Here is a 17,462-nt window from a genome sequence, read left to right on the forward strand (position 1 = left end):
ATCCTTCTCCTCCACGCCGCAACCCTCCTCCGGGCTAGACAGGCAACTTTATCTCATGCGGGCTGCTCCCTTGGAGCGGCACCGCTGCTCCCGAGGGAGCGCACCCCGTAGTCGGGTGCAGTGAGTACCTTGGGGCTGGGTGGCCTGTCCTCTGGACGGGCTCAGCCCCGGTGACTCACTAGGATGCCTGCCCAGACCAATGTCTCCCCTATATCCTATCATCCTCCCGGCTCTGAAATGGTCCCATTGGACCGAAAGGGCCTAACCCAACAACAACAACAAAAAAATCAGCGCATCGAGTGCAATAGCAAACATGTACAGTCTGAATGAGGCAGGGCTACATGCCTTCCACTAGAGGTGGCAAAATGTGGACCCGAGGACCCGGTCCAAAGAACCAGTCTGGACCCATATGGGTACAGACAGGTTCCAGGAAATTTTCTGTCGGGTCCAAGTACCGGGTCCTTCCATAAACTATACATATTGCACACTACACATTATTGCAAAATATGAAGTGAATGAAGTGAATGTTTCTTTGCACACAATAGCTCGTGAGTATTCCCAGTGGGAAATAGGCTGTTTTACTTGATGCAACTAACGATACCTACAAGTAGTTTGTATTAATTGACTTTTGGGGAACGGGTCCAACTGGTTCCGATTCCAACTAAGACCGGGTCTGACTGGTTCCAGAAATATCCAGCCGGGTCTGGTTCGAGTCTGGTTCCCAAAATTTTCATCTTTTGCCACCTCTACCTTCCACCTTCCCATCCACATTCCAGACACATAAAATACTAGCATTATCACCACGCCATCCTACTGACTAGTGACCTGGTGAGTTGTAACATTTTCTACGAGGTGATATTGCCAGAGCTGTGCTGATGCATTTCAATTGTTTATAGATGCATTTCGTCTTTAATGAATGTTAGTAAACGTATAATGCATAGGAGTGGGGTGATCATCTATAGACACAGGTAATCGTGTATTCGTGTGGATGAAATTACAAAGGGCCAGAAAAGTGGTTTCTAGAGACCGGTTGACAAGTGTAACGGGCAGAGTGTCATAACACAAAACACAGAAATCTAACCCCGGTATGAGTCCGGTGTCGCAGCCCATCTGGCTCGTCGGCCCGCCGCGCCCCGCTGAGGCCGCCTCCCTGCGGGGTCACCTGGGTCGTGGTACTTTGAGGTCAGTCGAACACATACCCCTCCAGGGGTCCATGGATGCAAAATATGTATTCAGGGGTCGGTTCGTCCGGCTACACGGCTCGTCAGGAGTTGGGCCATAGAGTTTACCCTTAGTCCCCAAAATATTACGAAAACATAACATACAATGGGGTCATGCTGACTTTCCCATTCTGATGGATTTTTTTTTTTTTTTTACAAACGATCCAAAAACTTGAACACCCAGCTGTGCGCCAGCAGTCACTGTTTCAGAAACAGCCATTGGCGCTTTTTACCGCTTTTATACCGATCGGCTGTTTTATGTTCACGACTATGTGTATATGTGTGCCAGTGCACGACACCCTCCGTTTAAAAGCCCTTCTGCATATGTGTCTAGGCTTGCACAAATGTAACTAAGCCCGTCTTTACCTCTGTTTTTGTGTGTGACTCTGCCAGTCTGTGTTTGCAGCTGAATCTGTGACTACGATCGTCTCTCTGCCTCTGTCCCTGTCAGTCCCTGTCTGCATAAGTCTCTGTGTCTGTCTGCATGTGTATGAGCTCGTCCATCGAGTCCTCTCTCACTGACCTTGCGCGGCGGCGTCCTCTCCCTGTTCCTCTTCCTCCTCCGCCATCACCTCCTGGTCCTCCCTGAGGTCCTCACAGGCGTCCTCGTTGAGAGTCTGCAGTGCGCCCCAGATCATCTGCTCCTCCAGCGTCACCTGAGGGTCAGAGACAGGGGTCAACAGCGGACACAGAGTAACGACGGGCAGCAGAGGTCAGACGCAGGTCACAGAGGTCAGACTCTGGTCACATAGGTCAGACGGTCAACAGGTCATGGAGCCTGGACTGGAGGGGATGTGAGACCTAGTTAGGTCATATGTCAGCAGTAGTGACCCAGGGATGTGCCAGATCAAGACAAGCAAAATGAAATAAAAATGAAAGGATATAAACAAAAGAATTGCGCATCAACAGAAATAGTAAATGAGAAAAATGCACACAAAGAAGGCAGTGTGACAGAGCTACGTACCTGCGCGTCCCCATCAGGTCTCTGTGCCAGAGCAGCGTTCCAGCGTCACAGTGCGGCTCTGCTCGTGTACGGACAACACACACAAAGGCTGTGGCATGCAAACACGGAGTGAACGCAGCTCCAAAGAACAGACACCAGCCTCGCACAGAGCTTTTGCCAGTGCAGCGGCAGAGAAAAGCGTGTCACTAGCGCTAAGCCACAGACAACATGCCGGCACGATGCAGCGAGAGGACAAAAACAAAACAAACTCCTTTGTTGGCCATTCCAGCACTTCGTTTATTGAAACATAAACATATTCAGAGCACATTAAATAGAAAACATTCACCAGTGACATATCTACGGTGCATATAACCGGGCGACGTGTTAGGGCACGCACAGAGTCGCACACGAGCGCCGTTCACTAAAACACAGCGGTCCACTCACTGTCACGCGCGGCGTGCTAATGCTGAGACTCAGCTTGGCGTCGAACACTACTGCTGAGAATGTACGTACACATAATGAGTATATAGGATGAGTATATGGTCGCCGCGCGCAGCAACACAGCTGCGGCGGCTCAGGACGATGTTCGAGAGGCCACTAGGCACCGGGGTGACACTGGATTCACTCCGCGCGCGGCAGATGGCACGGAGCGACAAGTCATAGCATCACAACCACTAAAAGTTGCCTTCAGAGCCTCATGCCAGGACCAACGCGTGACATGGTCGGACAGAATGTCATCGGTAACATCACGGTTACGATAAAACATATCGGATACCTCGGAGATGATTATATAAAACGTCAGTAAAACGCTACGAAACAGTTACGCATATACAAAATCCAGATATGCTCTTCTATTCACTGCTGACAAGTCACGAAAGGAGGGTAAACAATCTATCAAAGTAATTTGAGAGGCATATTTGCTCCATCAGTTAAGTCGCACGTGCTAAGGCCACTAAAATTACGGCAGTCACTAGCAAGGCAAAAGTTGACATCTTCCGTCAAAATTAAAGGGGAGCATCCACGAAACAGAAAACGATCCGGGTAGCGGCTAACGGCGCGAGGTATTTCTCCTAAATCAGTTAACACTTGCACTTGCAGACAAGCGGAAACCGGCGTCAGACGGCGGAGACTCGGCACCCGTCACTACAACCAGTGACACTGAGAATCGCGACTGAATCCATTAGCAGGAACGATGAGATAATTACAGCACCTCGCGGAGGCGCAGCGGCACCATGGGAGCATAATCAATATTACATCAGAAGGTTACAGCGTGAAGGCATCCACTATGGGATAAAGCAATCCACCCCTACTTGGGATGTAACTAATATCAAAGGCAGGCAGCGTCCGTAGCAAATTTACTGAGGATGCGAAAATGCATCGATAGTGATAGTTGGATGCATGAAACCCATGTCAGCATGTATACCTGGTCCAGGCTATTCCGGCTCATAGTTCACGGAGGCTCTAAGTGCAACATAGCTGTCACAAGCATGCTAAAAGAATAGTTTGCGTCAATGCGTTCACGTGCGTCAGTTCAGTAGGCATCAAAAGCAGCTTATCCTTCTAATCCGTACCCTGAGCAGTGAAAGGCGATTCATTGGCAGCGGATTGGCTTGTTTATCTTACACAGCTCTGGGGCGGAATCGTTACAACTATTGGTCCTGGCATTGCGTGGTCCAAGAGACACAATATCGCACTTCAAATCCGCCCCCACGCTCGCCTCTTCCCGACTTGTCCATTCCCTTCCCTCTCCGCTGCCTCACGCCTCCCCCAGACGTCCGTCTACAGCCGATCATACCCCTCGTTATCATACGCATACTGCTCGTCGGCGCTCTCATCCTCCTCGATCAGCTCACGGCAGCTGTCCATCGTCGGCGTCTCGACACTCTCACGCGTCACATGCTCTCCGTCATCGACCACCAGGGCGACGGGCGCGCCCTTCTTCAGCTCCAGCTCCAGCGCCTCGGCCGTGTCCTCCATGTTAACGGTCACGTCGGCCGGCCGTCCGCCCTCCAGGATCGGGTACAGTCCGCGGCGCGAGCGCTCCTCCAGCAGAGCCTCCTCCTCCAGGTAGTGGGAGAAGTCGAACTCCTCAGCGTACGAGGCGTGCACCAGGTCGCCGAGCGCGGCGCTGTCGAACCGGTCGCACGACGGCGACGGCAGGCTGTCGGCAGAACCGCGCCGCTCGCTGCGGAACGCCGAGCTGCGCCGAGACGACGGCGGCAGGGAGCCGCGGCGCTCCAGCGGCCCCGCGCGCGGCAGGGAGAGACGGGCCAGCTCGAGCGAGCCGCGCCGCTGGTCTATCTCGAAACTGACGCGCCGCTCCGTCAGCTGCGAGCTGGCAGAGCCGCGTCGCTCGTCCGTCTGCAACGGCCGCCGAATCGGTCACCGCGAGTCGGATCATAGCGAGTCATGTCAGAGACACATTTAAAGCAGCCAAACTAGAGACGCACCAAATGACATGCTGAGGAGATCCAAATTTTGATGGTTGTGACTTGAACTTAAACGGCGTTAAGTTTTAGGGTGATAACTACAAATAAAGTATTGGCATCACTTATAAAGAGCTACGTTATACTAAGCAGCGACGACTGCTATCAAAAGCAAAACAAACAACTTTTTGTGTATCCGATGCCAAACCATTTGCATGCAAATGCATGCCATTTTCACGGGGATGTTTTAACAAGGGGCAAGGGAATTCGACAATCCACTCGGTCCCAGCCCATTAACCGCCGGATGCTGACAAATGCACGGAATTCCTCCACCTTTACCTTATCATGCACTGTGCGAATGGGGCTTTACCAAACCGAACACCACAGGGGGTGGGGGGGGGGAGTCGCAAGAGGGAGCGCATCACTCCATTCTTATATCAATGGACGCAGGCGGGGATACTGGTTCGCCAGTCCAGGATGTCAACGAAATTTGCCTTAAATAAGATTCATTCAAAAGAAAATGTTTGTATGAAATTTGGAATCTATGAAATGAGTTGTAAGAGAAGTTACGCTAGCGTTAGTGTTGTGTTATACCAGATCCAAAGCCGAAAGAGAGCTGTTACGAAGCCTGGTCACTTACCAAAAAAGGCTAACTTTACAATCGTCGGACCAGGAGACCGTTCTGACGAAGTCTGGTCTATCCAATCTCTGTGGACAGAGGCGACTGTCGGCAGCCGAGGGGGCCGGACCGGCGGAGGTGTTTCCGGCTGCGCCCGCCACCCGCACACTCACCGGTCGATCTGTGTTAGTGGAGGCCTTCTGATCAGCTGACGGAGACGGTGCAGGCAGGTCACTCGGGGAGTTAGCCGCCGCCGACACCAAAACCGGAACCAAAACCGCCACCAAAACCGCCACCAAAACCACCGCCACCACCGCGCATCCACCACCAATGCAAACGTGCGAATCTCGCGCCGAAGGATGCAATGTTTTCAGTTCGATCAAAGGTTCCGGCAAGCTACTGACCATAAAATGTCGTTCGAAGCGCATCTTTGACCCATCATGTTGTTGAAATGTGAACGCTTTCCGCCCAATCATCAAACTATTTTTTTTTTTTTTAGTGTTGCATCTGACTTGATACATGTGTAAGCTTGACCAGTAAACATTCGCTCTTGAAGCAGCATTCGTTCTAGACAGCACTTATGGCTGCCATGAGCCAATGTGCTATCGAATCAAGAACCAAATGTTGAACGTGCACAGCAGCAGCAGCCGCCAAGCAAAAATTCCAGTATTTTCTAAGAATGATTGTCAATCGCCTCAGTAAGCTAGTGTGATCATTCCATGATGTTCTGTGCGATAAGTAAAAGCGTTAAGAAATTTCCGTGACATAAGTAATGTTTGCTCAATATGCACCAACGTGTATGCGTTGCTTAAAAAGAAAACCAATCATTCTTCCCTGCAATGAATGAATTCCTGCAATGGCAGCGTAGTAATTGTAACAGCCAGCTGTGCCTTTGATGCGCTATATTTTGCTCACATGCGGTTAAGCCACAGATAAACATCTGGTTAAACACCATAAAACAACATCGATATGTGAGATACCGAGACACGGGAAAAGAGCATAGATAAAACTTCATTCACAGGAGGCTTGTCATAGTAGTGCCTGACAGCCAAACATATAGAGTCTCAATAAGATAGGTAATGACGAAGGCACTCGATTAACACATTCACCAACGCCACCTAAAATAATTAACATGCAAACACGAAATTGTTACGTGCTTGGCTGACAACCGGTGTTATGAAAGACACTATTGAATGGCAAAAATAGATTGGATCGACTTGATATATTGATTAAGTATTGCACGCAAATCGTAATTGCTGAGTATTCCTATCGCGAGCATATTGTCAAGCAACTTCCCTACGTTGAAACACGTGTGTTCAAGACCAAAAGCACAACGCTTCGGCACGCTACAGGGTGAACTGAGCATTCCTTGATCACGTCATATGGAAGACATGTTCACGCTTAAAACAAACATTTACTATAGACAGCTTCCTGAGACGAGCTTAAAGGAACGTTCACATGATTCTACTACAAACGATTATACGGTAGAGCGGTTAGTAAAAGCCGTGCAAACGCGCTGGATGCCAGGGTTATGACACATATGAACCATGGTTTAGTCACAGAACACACACAATGCAAGGTGGCGAAAGTACAGTAGGCATTCGCGTAGGGGCACACACAAAGCGTATGTTCACCTGACTCGGCAAAGTCTCCCGATACGATAGGACCGAGGAACGGACGGTAATGGTATGGCACTGTTCAGCGGCGCTGCAACGCAGCTGAACGCCGCACGATGGCAGGAACACATGACTCAGAGTGAGGCCACGGCAGGTCAAAGGTCATGAGTCGGACTAGGTCACGGTCCGGTCCCGGGTCACTGATCTGAGCACGGATGCAGTCACGGGTCCCGGGTGAGGATCAGGTCACGGATCAGGCCCCGGTTGGTCGGTGGGGGTGTTGGGCGGAGTCGGTCTCGGCTGGCTGACCTGTTTCTCCAGGTGGTTGTCGGGCCCGCTGCGGCGGCGCACCGAGCCGCTGCTCTGGGAGCTGGGAGGCGGCTGCCGGCCGTCCGAGACCAGCGGACCTGAGGAGAGGGGACGCACACCGGTCAGACACATGGGGAGCTACAGGACGCACTAAGTGTACCAGATAGTCGGATACAGGACATCAGGTACCGGACAAATACAAAGGGATGTTCCTCAAATTAAACAGAGCCAGAGGCAGACAAGCAAGTTGGACAGAGCTACTGATAGGCGCGAGTGTAGCACGTGAGCACTTCAGAGTTCACAAGACAAATGGCCTACAGAAACCAGGCAGTGAAAACCGCATCACTTGTCTGAAAACCGTTTGTGCTGGGCGCATAGTGAACTGTCGCATATGGTGTTCCCGTGAATGTGTTTGGAGAAACGGCAACCGCATCACAAAGAACACAAGCATGCGGTTCAAGAAAAAGGCAAACTTCCCAAGGAAAGCAGCAAATGATCCACTTAGTCTACCTCACTCTCATAAAAAGCCGGGTTTGTACATTGTAGGTATCGGGTCAATTTCAATCGCTGAAACAAACGTCGAACAAACTGAAAGGAATCCACAACCTGTATCTTCGTGTAACCAGCAGCCGATTCCCTCTCGGCTCTCCAAAGCTGAACACCAAAAAGATGTCGCAACAAGGCCGCTGAAAATGCCGTTTGAAGCAGCAGCAGTTGAAAAACAGCAACAGCCTCAGCAACAAGAGCAGTAGCAGCAGCGACAAAACCAGCAACGACAGCGACAGCAGCAGCAGCAGCAGCAGCAGCAGCAGCAGCAGCAGCAGCAGCAGCAGCAGAATAACTACTCGCCGAAAAAAGAATCGGCTCTCGCTGAAACGAAATAAACGTTTCTGACATTCCAGTTCCACCTCAGCTGCAGTAAGCCAGGACCTATCACCGTACAACGTAAATATTTGCATACAGCCGCACATAATGCAGACACAGCGCAGGTCGAAGCCCACAAAACAGGCTGGAACAGCGCGAGGCACCCGAGCGTGGGCGGAGTCTTGTGAGACGGACAGTGGCAGATGTGGGCATCATCCAGATAATGTCAAAACGTGTCAGAAATTCCCCAACCGCAGGTATTCCAGTTCACGATGCACAGACGATATCGAACAGTGCCAGGCCGCCACGATCCTTACCGGCAGTCCGCGAGGGCGTCTCATAGCTGGCCGATTCCGAAGCTGCGTGTTCACAATATGCAGACACGCAAAGAAAACGAATTACTGGATGGAACGAGGTGGCAAGCTACAGATAAATTCAGCGCCCAAGTCAACATCTGGACCACGTCACATCTTCACACAAGACTAAAAAATCCGTAGCAGCATTCGCAACATTGCCCAAACCACAACAAATTGTATGTGAAGGCCCGTTGCAAGTCTATCATGGGAATCACTATCATATTCACAATCAACAGGATAGCTGAAAATGAGCCCTTCTTTCCGTTTTTATCAACAGACGCAATAGACGCAACAGACGAAGTTACTCTTTCGACCACAAAAACCCACACGCAACAACTTCACACATACGAACACCAGCCCCCAAACCTCACTCCCGCTCCCTCTGCGCCGAAGTCGTACTCACTCGTCACTGTGCTCGAGGTCGCGCTGTTGGCTTGCGTCACCTTCCCGCTATCCGTGGTCAACTGGAAGCGTATCTTCCGCGCCTCCGCGGCGTCACTGGCCGCTGAGGTGGGGGCGGCGGAGGTGACGGGCGCCGCAGAGGCGGTGAAGGTGGCGGCGGCGGGGTCGGCAGCCGAGGAGCAGGGGACGGTGGGACCGGCCGCCTCCCGTTTTCGGAGCGTCTCCACGGCCGCCCGGAACGTCTCCCAGTCGCCGAACGTCATCTTCATCGTCTGTGAGCAGTGGATAGGAGGTGGTCAGAGGCGTGGAGGAGGGTGAGAAGCACAGCGGACGTGGTATTGAAGAGGTCGATCGTCAGGGTACTTGAAAGGAAAACATAGAGCTGAAGAGTAATTACTAAAAGCCTGCATGGTAATGCCCCCATTCCTTGCATTAGTTGGCTCCGGATACACTCATCCCTTTATTTTACGATTTCCAAAACGCTAAGCGCTAAACCAAAACGTCTTAGCCCTCCTCACAGACACTCCGCGGTACCTACCCGTTTGAGTGCGGGCATCTCGCAGGCGCAGAGCACCCATCCGCTGATGTTATTGGAGCGTAAGGTGCGGTGGTAGCGTGCAGCCGCCTCGGCGCTGATCCCGGCCAGGTCAGATACCAGCTGACACACGTCCTCCACCGAGAGAGAGCTGAGAGGCCGGTCCGAGCACACCGACTGTGGGGGAGGGGGGACATGGGAAGACGGTCAGAGGGCCGTTGGATCTGAACGAGCAAATAGATCATAAAAGACAGTGAAGTTTTGTGTAGTAAAAGGCTATCTTGACTGTATTTTAGTTACAAAACAAAACTACCTATATTGACTTACTTTGACTATAAGATACGCAGCGAAATTCAGTTGATGTTAATTAAATAAATTATTAACAAATGTGGCTTTAAACGTCGTTCTGACGCTGGTAGAAACAATACTGTCAAAGTAGCGAACACTTAATAATTGCTTCACCACATGGAGCTCAAACTGTCATCAGACCCAAACTAAACCGTCGCCACATCAATCCAACTCTCCTCTCCCGTCCACTCACGGGCAGCTGAATGTTGGGGGTCGGCGCCGGGGGCGGGGCGGCCGGCGGCATGGGCGGAGACCAGGCGGGCATGCTGCCGTATGGCCACGCCCACTGGGCCAGGTCGGGCGCCGGCGCCGCCACCGGCTGTCAAGGGTCAGAGGGGGAAAGGGGGGTTAGTCTCTGGGTGAGGCACATTTACGAAATGCTTCATACACAAATACCTTTAGAGATACAAACAAACTAATATGGATCATGTCTGCATGCTCGCATGGGCACACAAGAATGGTCGTAAGGTTATTTTGCAATTAAGCGCTAAACTTCTTGTGATGTAGCCACGAGTCGCCAAGTGCGTTGGTAGATGTTGACTCGGCAGCAATCAATGATTAGTAAGAAAAAAACGCATATTGCTGATAATCTGTATCGCAAGAACGTCACAGAAAAAGAGCGCCTCATAACAATATCAACACCGTTCCAATCACACGAAAAAAAGCATCACACAGCTTGGCTGGAGAGGAGAAAAAGAACTTAACATTATACAAGCCTGGGTCATGCATCTGTGGGCCATCTACAAATGTCAACCACTTATTCAGGCAATAATCACACGAAGTCACTGCTTTGCATGGGCAGCGAGGAGCATTAAATGCAAAAGCGGGGTAGCTGCGAAGACTAGATCGTTGGAGGCCTGCAGAACCGTGAGTTTTTTACTTCTACCTACTTTTCTAGCTACTTAATGAGAAATGAATGGAAATAGCTAATAGATAATCAACGGCGTAGTTGGCTACGTGAAAACTAAGCAATGATGCATGCAGGATGCTGTCTGTAAACTTCAAGGATAGAATATATTTAGCTACCAAAAAACGACAAAGGTGACTACTGACTAGAAACTCTAACTACCGATTGTAGTGTAGAATGTCATTATCAGCCGCTATCTCAGATAAAGAGAGCGATCCGATCTATTCATACAACAGTTCGCAGATAACCAGAGAGCTGGAGCAGCATCACACGGGAAAATACAGTCTGGTTCTGAGCAGCGTCAAAGCGGCTCCAGCCGTGCAAGAATCCACAAACTGAGGCAGCAAAACTTGCAGCATTCAGCGCTCAGTACACACAGCTAGAGGCGTAAAAATACACACCAATCGGCTAAAATACAATCAGAAGAGAAACGAGAGGAGTAGATGCACAAAATGAAAATACAGGGGAAAAGCTGAGGTAACCGCAGACAATGACGACCCTGCATTGGCGTCGTATTTTGTGCAAAGATCTGACAAGACTGCCGCAGACTGACAGACTGACGGACTGCGACTGTGACTGACCCAGTGATAAAACCACGGCTGTCCGGGCGGCGGGGCGGCCGGCGGCGGAGACACGCGCTGAAAGCACCGCACGGTTATACCACCAGAAGAACGACCGGATGGGAAGACACGGAAGACACGAAACGTCCAACACTTTCAAAGCTTAGACTAGTCGGTTAGAGTGGTTTAAACCCAGTGTCTTAGTCCTGAGTGAATGGGAGTTGGGTCATTACATGGCTTCGGGCTTCTAGCTCTACAACTAGCCTTATAAGATCCATAAATGGAAACTAGTGTTTATCGTCTCCGGTGTTAGCATTGCCGAGTTCCACCTAGCACATAGTTGTCGAGTATAATCGAGTTACACCGCTCACCACGAAATGTTATCTCACCTGTGTGGTTCGGAGACGAGCCGCGGCGGCAGCGGCAGCGGCGGCTGGGGTGGGGGCGGGGGCGGCCGCCGGCGCCGGGGCAGGGCCGTCCAGCTGGCCGTTCACCGGGTCAAAATGCTCCTCTGAAACAGTCACAGGATAGCGTGATGCTGTTATCCGGGCATCGTGGAATGACAATAATGTATTACATGTACTGCAAGAATGCGCACATAGAAATGAAACCAAAATAAAAATTAGAACCAAGACCAGTCACCTTTCCAAAGGTGTTGCCACAAAAACTCCCATTACTAACATATTCCGTTCCATCAAAGGCTTTCCGTTCTACCGTCTCAGCATCGGATCAGCAACTATAACCCCATGAAGCTCCCCACGCACCTTTGACTACTTTCTTGATGAACGGATCCAGGTTGATTGTGAACGGCAGGAACACCTTCATGTCCGCCAGCGTGAGCGTGTGTTTGTGGAAGGAGAGGAACACGTCCAGCTTCTTCTCGTCACGGTCGTACTCAGAGAGCGGGTCCGCCTCGCGACTCGACGGAATGTGTACCCGGATCCTGTAGACGACGTGTGGGGTGTAAGTGAGGGGTACGATGAGACAGGAGGACCATAGTGTGGCGCGATATCGGCAGATGAGACGTCGTAGATGTCGAGTTTTCACCCACGTTCATGAGTTCGTAAAAGCAGCCTACTATATCTGAAACGCATAGCGAATGCCTCAACCATACATTTTTATATCAATATCTACCCAACGCAACATAAAACAATATGACAAAAAATGATATGAAAACTATATGAAAAAATGATATGAAAGTTTTATATGAAAAAAAAATGATACGAATGAGCATTAGCAAGGTCCCCGACACCCAGCTTCTTGCGTTCCTCGTATACAGCTCATAGAGCGACATCCGATCCTCCAGCTTGCTCTCGTTGAACTCGAAGTAGAGAATCATCCAGGTGGTGTGGTAGGGCCACTGCTCCGTGATGTTGATCCAAGATGCCAGGTGGTACCAGTTGAAGTCGATGTGGAACGCCTTCACAAGACGACCTGGTGACGGGCAACAGATAGTGGCGTGAAAATGTGCATGCTCCGGAACAAAGTATGTGGAAAACACCGGTAAAGATCGGGGAAATAAAGACAGTTAGTTATATGATAGTTAGTGGGATAAAGAGCTTTCAATATGATGAATTAAACGTTTTAAACATGCACGTCGCACAAGCTGCAATGGACAGTCATGGAGGTAGTTACTCACGATGACGACGACTGTCAGCCACCACGACACCATATCCACCGTCATGTAACTCACCACTGATGTAGATGACGTTCATCAGCCTCCGCATGCTGCGCGGGTTGACGTCTGAGAAATAGTCGTCGGTGAGGAGGACCCGGTTCAGGTCCGAGGTGCCCGTCACCAGAGACGAGCCGATCCTGGCGGGCAGAGGTGATGGGTCGGTCAGCGGGGGAGAACTGGGTTTGAAGGGGACGAAGATTCCTGGGTATACTGGCGGGGAATATTGGATAACGATGGGAAGATGGCTCATGAAAAAGACAAGAATGCATGAAGATAGGATTAAGGATGTGTACACAGGAAGTTTTAATTTAGCATCATCAAACCATTCCAATGCTATTACAGTGTCCTCTTGTCTTCCAATCCTGGCATTCCTCAATCTTTGCCCGTTGACCTTTGGCATGCCCTGACCTCTGACCGCTGACCCATGACCTCTGGACGCTGACTCCTGACCTCCTCCTGACCTGTTGCCGCTGGCCCCTGGCCTCCTGGAGGCGATACTGCGGGACGGTCTGTCCGTTGGACTGACGGCACCGGTCATATCCAGTGCACTCAGTCCAAACGAGGTGAGCCGCCGGGTCAGAGCGCCGCGCCGACCCGACAGCAGCTCCTCAGGAGAGGGACAGGCGCTGTACCCGGGCGCCTCCGGGTCCAGGGAGCACTCCCCCAGCTCCGCAACGCTGGAGGATGAGAGGAGGGAAGGAGCGAGAAGGATAGAGGAGCATCGGTGAGTGATGGGGGAGGGCAGGAAATGAAGGCGCATAGCAAGAAAAAGGAGGTGTAAATGGAGAAAGTGGGGACAGCATCATGGTAAGAAAAAGGGACAGAACGGTACAATTCGGATACAAGTGGAAAAGTCTCAATACGGACACCAATGAAGGAAAGATGGTAAGAAAATAGGTATCAGGGTATCATATCTCATGAAAAAATGAAAAAATTTACCTATCTAAAAAGAAAAGGATAATATGGATAAAAGGATAGGAGCAAAGGTTGATTCGGATCTGTGCCACCCACCTGTTCAGGTTGGAGGCGACGCTGCTGGCTATACTCTCTGTGCCCTTCAGCCGGGACAGCTGCTTCTTGGGCAGCCTCAGTCGCGACTTGGAACTCATACCGGTACTGACGGACTCCACAGACATCCGCCGCGCCCCAGCCGCCGACATCTGTCAAAAGAGGGGTCACGACGGGTCAGAAGAGGTGAGAGGTCACAACAATGGGACATGAAAGACGGAAGCAGAATAGTGAGTAACGAAATGACGAGGTCGCCGAGGGAAAACTTTAAGAAATGAGGGCTGGATGGGCTAGCATACTGAGAAACAGTCTTTGAATGAATAGCAAACAGGAAATATTTCACGCAAAACACACCGCAATGCTGCTACCTCGAAACAACGAAAACATTTGAAGCAGTGACTGTAATTAGAAAACCCAGTCTGAGCGCCCCCAGATGAGATCAAAGCACATCTCACCGCGTGCTGCTGAATGTTGGGCTCATTGTCTGTATCGATCCACGTATCTCGCCTGGAACGAAATCAAACGCCAGATGAAGGACACCCTAACACTAATGCAACACAAGCAATCAGCATCATCCATTTCCATCAGTCTCGCGCAACACAACACACAGCTCTGGATATAAACTGCCAGATGGGATCAATCCACAAACCCAAATTCAAAACACTGCATCGTTTATGACTTTCCCGTACGACCGTACGACACCATGCTTTTTTAGTCTCTTCTAAGTCGAGCTTACACATGTAAATAGCGGACATAAAACGCCCTAATTCTATCCGACAACTGCAATGGAGGAGGAGCCCTCCTATAATTGGGACCAATGAGCCCGTTGGAGGGAGGGCTGAATACAAAAACAAAAAAACAAAAATCCAGCGCGACCGTACCTCTCGCGGCTGGCGGCCACCTTCTGCGCGAGGTTGACCTTCCTGAGCGCCGAGTTCTGCAGGAAGAACGGCAGGTGGATGAGGTTCTTCAGGTAGTCGTTACCGCTGATGGCCGTCTCCGAGAACACCTTGTTGATGTTTAGCTCCACAGCCTGCGCAGAGAGGGGGTGGTGGAGTTACAACAGGAGTTAAATGTGACGGTCAAGGGTAGCTACATGAGATTCGGACGCTAAACTATCGTTGAGCACACGATCTAGCAGTTCAGCATTGAAACAAGATAATCTGAAAAATTAGGCAAAACTAAATTTACACCAAAACAGATACATTTAACAGCACAATAAAATGATGCGGCGAGACATCATGCACGGGTGAACCAGATCAGAAGGGCGGGGCAGCGGGTCTAGGTCGGGGCGGACGCATATCAGGGGCGCCGCCTGGCCGTTGACGCCGTTGTGGCCGTTCTCCTGCTTGGACCGCTTCGCCTCGTCGTCGGCTGACGCATCCGTCAGCCGACGGATAATAAATAACTAAATATAACTAAATATAGTTCGTTTTTCTTAAGTTTGCCCCTCACTGTAAACGTCTTTTTGAACACAGCACGTGAATTGCTAGCTGAATTACTGAGAAAACTGGTTGGCGCACATTGTATTGGAGATATGGATAATATTTTCAAAATAAGTTTTGAACACAGACGATGTAACGTTAATGTTAAACGCCGTGCAATTTATTAATTAGTTCAGACATAATTCCTGAGAAGTCGTCTATCACTGTGGAGCTGTAGGCATGGGTAAATACGAACTATGAGTCTGTGAAATAGTAAACAAATTTGATAAAATTGATCGTCTGTGAAATCTGGTGAAATCAATGTGCGCCAACCAGTTTTCTCAGTAATTCAGCTAGCAATTCCCGTGCTGTGTTCAAAAAGACGTTTACAGTGAGGGGCAAACTTAAGAAAAACGAACTATAGTCATAACTAAATAGTCAGACATTAAGGGTACAAGAAAGGCGTTGCATAACTAGCAACGGTAAGAGCAAGACCAAATGTGTTTTGAGGCAAAAAAGTGGACTCAAATCCTAATACGACTCTTGTTTTAAGCATTTGCCTAAAGCAAGACATCACTATAAACTCAACGAACGCACTTAGAGGTCGCTCCATTCAAACGTAACGCTCCTGTCACTGCGCCGGCCCACCTTGGAGATGATGTGCGGGTCGATGGAGAGCAGGATGACGAACGGCGCCTCGGGCACCGTGAACAGCGTGCTGACCATGTCCAGGATCTCCAGCACCTTTTCCTGCTCGCAGCTGTCCAGGCCGTCCACGACCACAACCAGCCGAGTCTGCTCGTCCGTCAGACTGTCCATACAACGCACCTGGGGGGAGGGGGGGGGGGGGGGTCGTCAGTTATGCTGGGGTTAGCGGCTTGATTAAACCAGGGTCAGACCGCGACACTATAATAAAGGAAGGTTTGGCTAGTTATAGCATACGAGTGACATTCAGCTATTCACAATGGTTGGTTAAACTTGACGTCTATCTCGACGGCGAGTATGAAAATAAACAATAACCAAATTGAACAAAAATTATGTTTCTCCGGCCACTCCAAAAACAAAAGCATTTGCATCTCATGTTACATGACACAGTCGCGCCTGTCTCTCACCATATTGATGAGAAGCTGCACCTCGTCCTTCAGGGCCTGCACGTAACGGTCCTTATCCCGACCACCGGTGTGAGACAGCTTGTTCAGGTACCTGAGATGCAATGAGCAAGGTGATATTAGTTGTCTATAAGGACACTGCGACACGTAAATGCGAGAAGAAGAAAACTGAGAATGCTCCGGTGCAAGTTGTTTTAAAAATGTCCTAAAGCAATGTACCAGGTGAAACAAGACAATGTGCGAAAAAATGAGCTCTAAAAAAACGACTAGCTGCTCCCTCTCTACCTCCTCTTCCATCCACAAATCCATCCGTGAACACACAAACATCCCCGGCACGCCCCGCGCGTCAACTCACAGCCGGTGCGGCAGGATGAGCGCGTAGAACACCTTGCCAATGGTGAGGATGTTGGCCAGCACCACGATACCCAGGGTGACCGACAGCACGATCAGCAGCGTCTCAATCGTCTCGTACGTGCCGCCCTCCACATCCACCGGAGGCAGGACGTTGCTCGACGAGTGACTGCGAGCGTACGCGGAGAGAAGAGTGTTATACGTGATTGACACCATGTAATAGGGTTGATGCGATTGTCATATGTGATTTAAACCGCGGGAGGAAATTGAGTTTGAGCTCGGATGTGAATAGCCACAGCGGAAATAGAACCGTCGTGTGGGTGGGCGACGTTTCATTAGAGAATATGCGTGAACTTTAAACGGCGCTCTAAAAGAGGAAATGGATGAGCATGCTAAGGGTACTGTTAATAAATGAACGAATGAATGAATGATTGAACGAATGAATGCTAAATGAATGGAAGGATGAATGTATTAATGAATGAATAAACAATGAATGGATGAATGAATGAATGAATGGATGAATGAATGAATGAATGAATGAATGAATGAATGAATGAATGAATGAATGAATGAATGAATGAATGAATGAATGAATGAATGGACTCACGTTCCATTGTGCGTTGCCTGCACAGTGGCGGCAACCATCGCTTTAATCGGCTCCCAGGTGAAGAAGTGCACCGTCAGCACGATGGTTGCCATGGCAACGTAGAGCGTCCACAGGAAGATGAACGCGTACGGCACCAGACACAGGTGCCGGAACGAAGACTCGCTCTCCGGCGACACTGTA

The 17,462-nt window shown here is 50.1% G+C and overlaps 1 protein-coding gene across 10 annotated transcripts in view; it reads right to left on the reverse strand.

Moving 5' to 3' along the window:
* LOC122370934 (kinase D-interacting substrate of 220 kDa-like) overlaps nucleotides 1–17,462 on the reverse strand; it is a 93,947-nt gene that overhangs the window by 9,361 nt on the left and 67,124 nt on the right. For 4 of the 10 annotated variants that reach the window (XM_043346912.1, XM_043346921.1, XM_043346892.1 and 1 more), the window contains exons 16-32: nucleotides 17,283–17,457; nucleotides 16,680–16,844; nucleotides 16,328–16,418; nucleotides 15,864–16,043; nucleotides 14,673–14,824; nucleotides 14,247–14,298; nucleotides 13,795–13,943; nucleotides 12,799–12,920; nucleotides 12,374–12,539; nucleotides 11,870–12,048; nucleotides 11,495–11,616; nucleotides 11,127–11,183; nucleotides 9,832–9,957; nucleotides 9,294–9,467; nucleotides 8,757–9,027; nucleotides 7,134–7,231; nucleotides 1,744–1,876 (exon numbers count right to left, since the gene is read on the reverse strand). In XM_043346912.1, coding sequence (XP_043202847.1) covers nucleotides 1,744–1,876; nucleotides 7,134–7,231; nucleotides 8,757–9,027; nucleotides 9,294–9,467; nucleotides 9,832–9,957; nucleotides 11,127–11,183; nucleotides 11,495–11,616; nucleotides 11,870–12,048; nucleotides 12,374–12,539; nucleotides 12,799–12,920; nucleotides 13,795–13,943; nucleotides 14,247–14,298; nucleotides 14,673–14,824; nucleotides 15,864–16,043; nucleotides 16,328–16,418; nucleotides 16,680–16,844; nucleotides 17,283–17,457 — 2,412 coding nt within the window. Of the gene's footprint in view, nucleotides 1–1,743; nucleotides 1,877–2,435; nucleotides 4,525–5,229; nucleotides 5,298–7,133; nucleotides 7,232–8,756; nucleotides 9,028–9,293; nucleotides 9,468–9,831; nucleotides 9,958–11,126; nucleotides 11,184–11,494; nucleotides 11,617–11,869; nucleotides 12,049–12,373; nucleotides 12,540–12,798; nucleotides 12,921–13,794; nucleotides 13,944–14,246; nucleotides 14,299–14,672; nucleotides 14,825–15,863; nucleotides 16,044–16,327; nucleotides 16,419–16,679; nucleotides 16,845–17,282; nucleotides 17,458–17,462 lie in introns of those variants that run through there. The other 6 variants (XM_043346955.1, XM_043346965.1, XM_043346903.1 and 3 more) reach the window with 4 other exon arrangements.

This window comes from Amphibalanus amphitrite, unplaced genomic scaffold (genome assembly GCF_019059575.1).
Source record: "Amphibalanus amphitrite isolate SeventyFive unplaced genomic scaffold, NRLGWU_Aamphi_draft 000035F_arrow, whole genome shotgun sequence".
Lineage (NCBI taxonomy): Eukaryota > Metazoa > Arthropoda > Thecostraca > Balanomorpha > Balanidae > Amphibalanus > Amphibalanus amphitrite.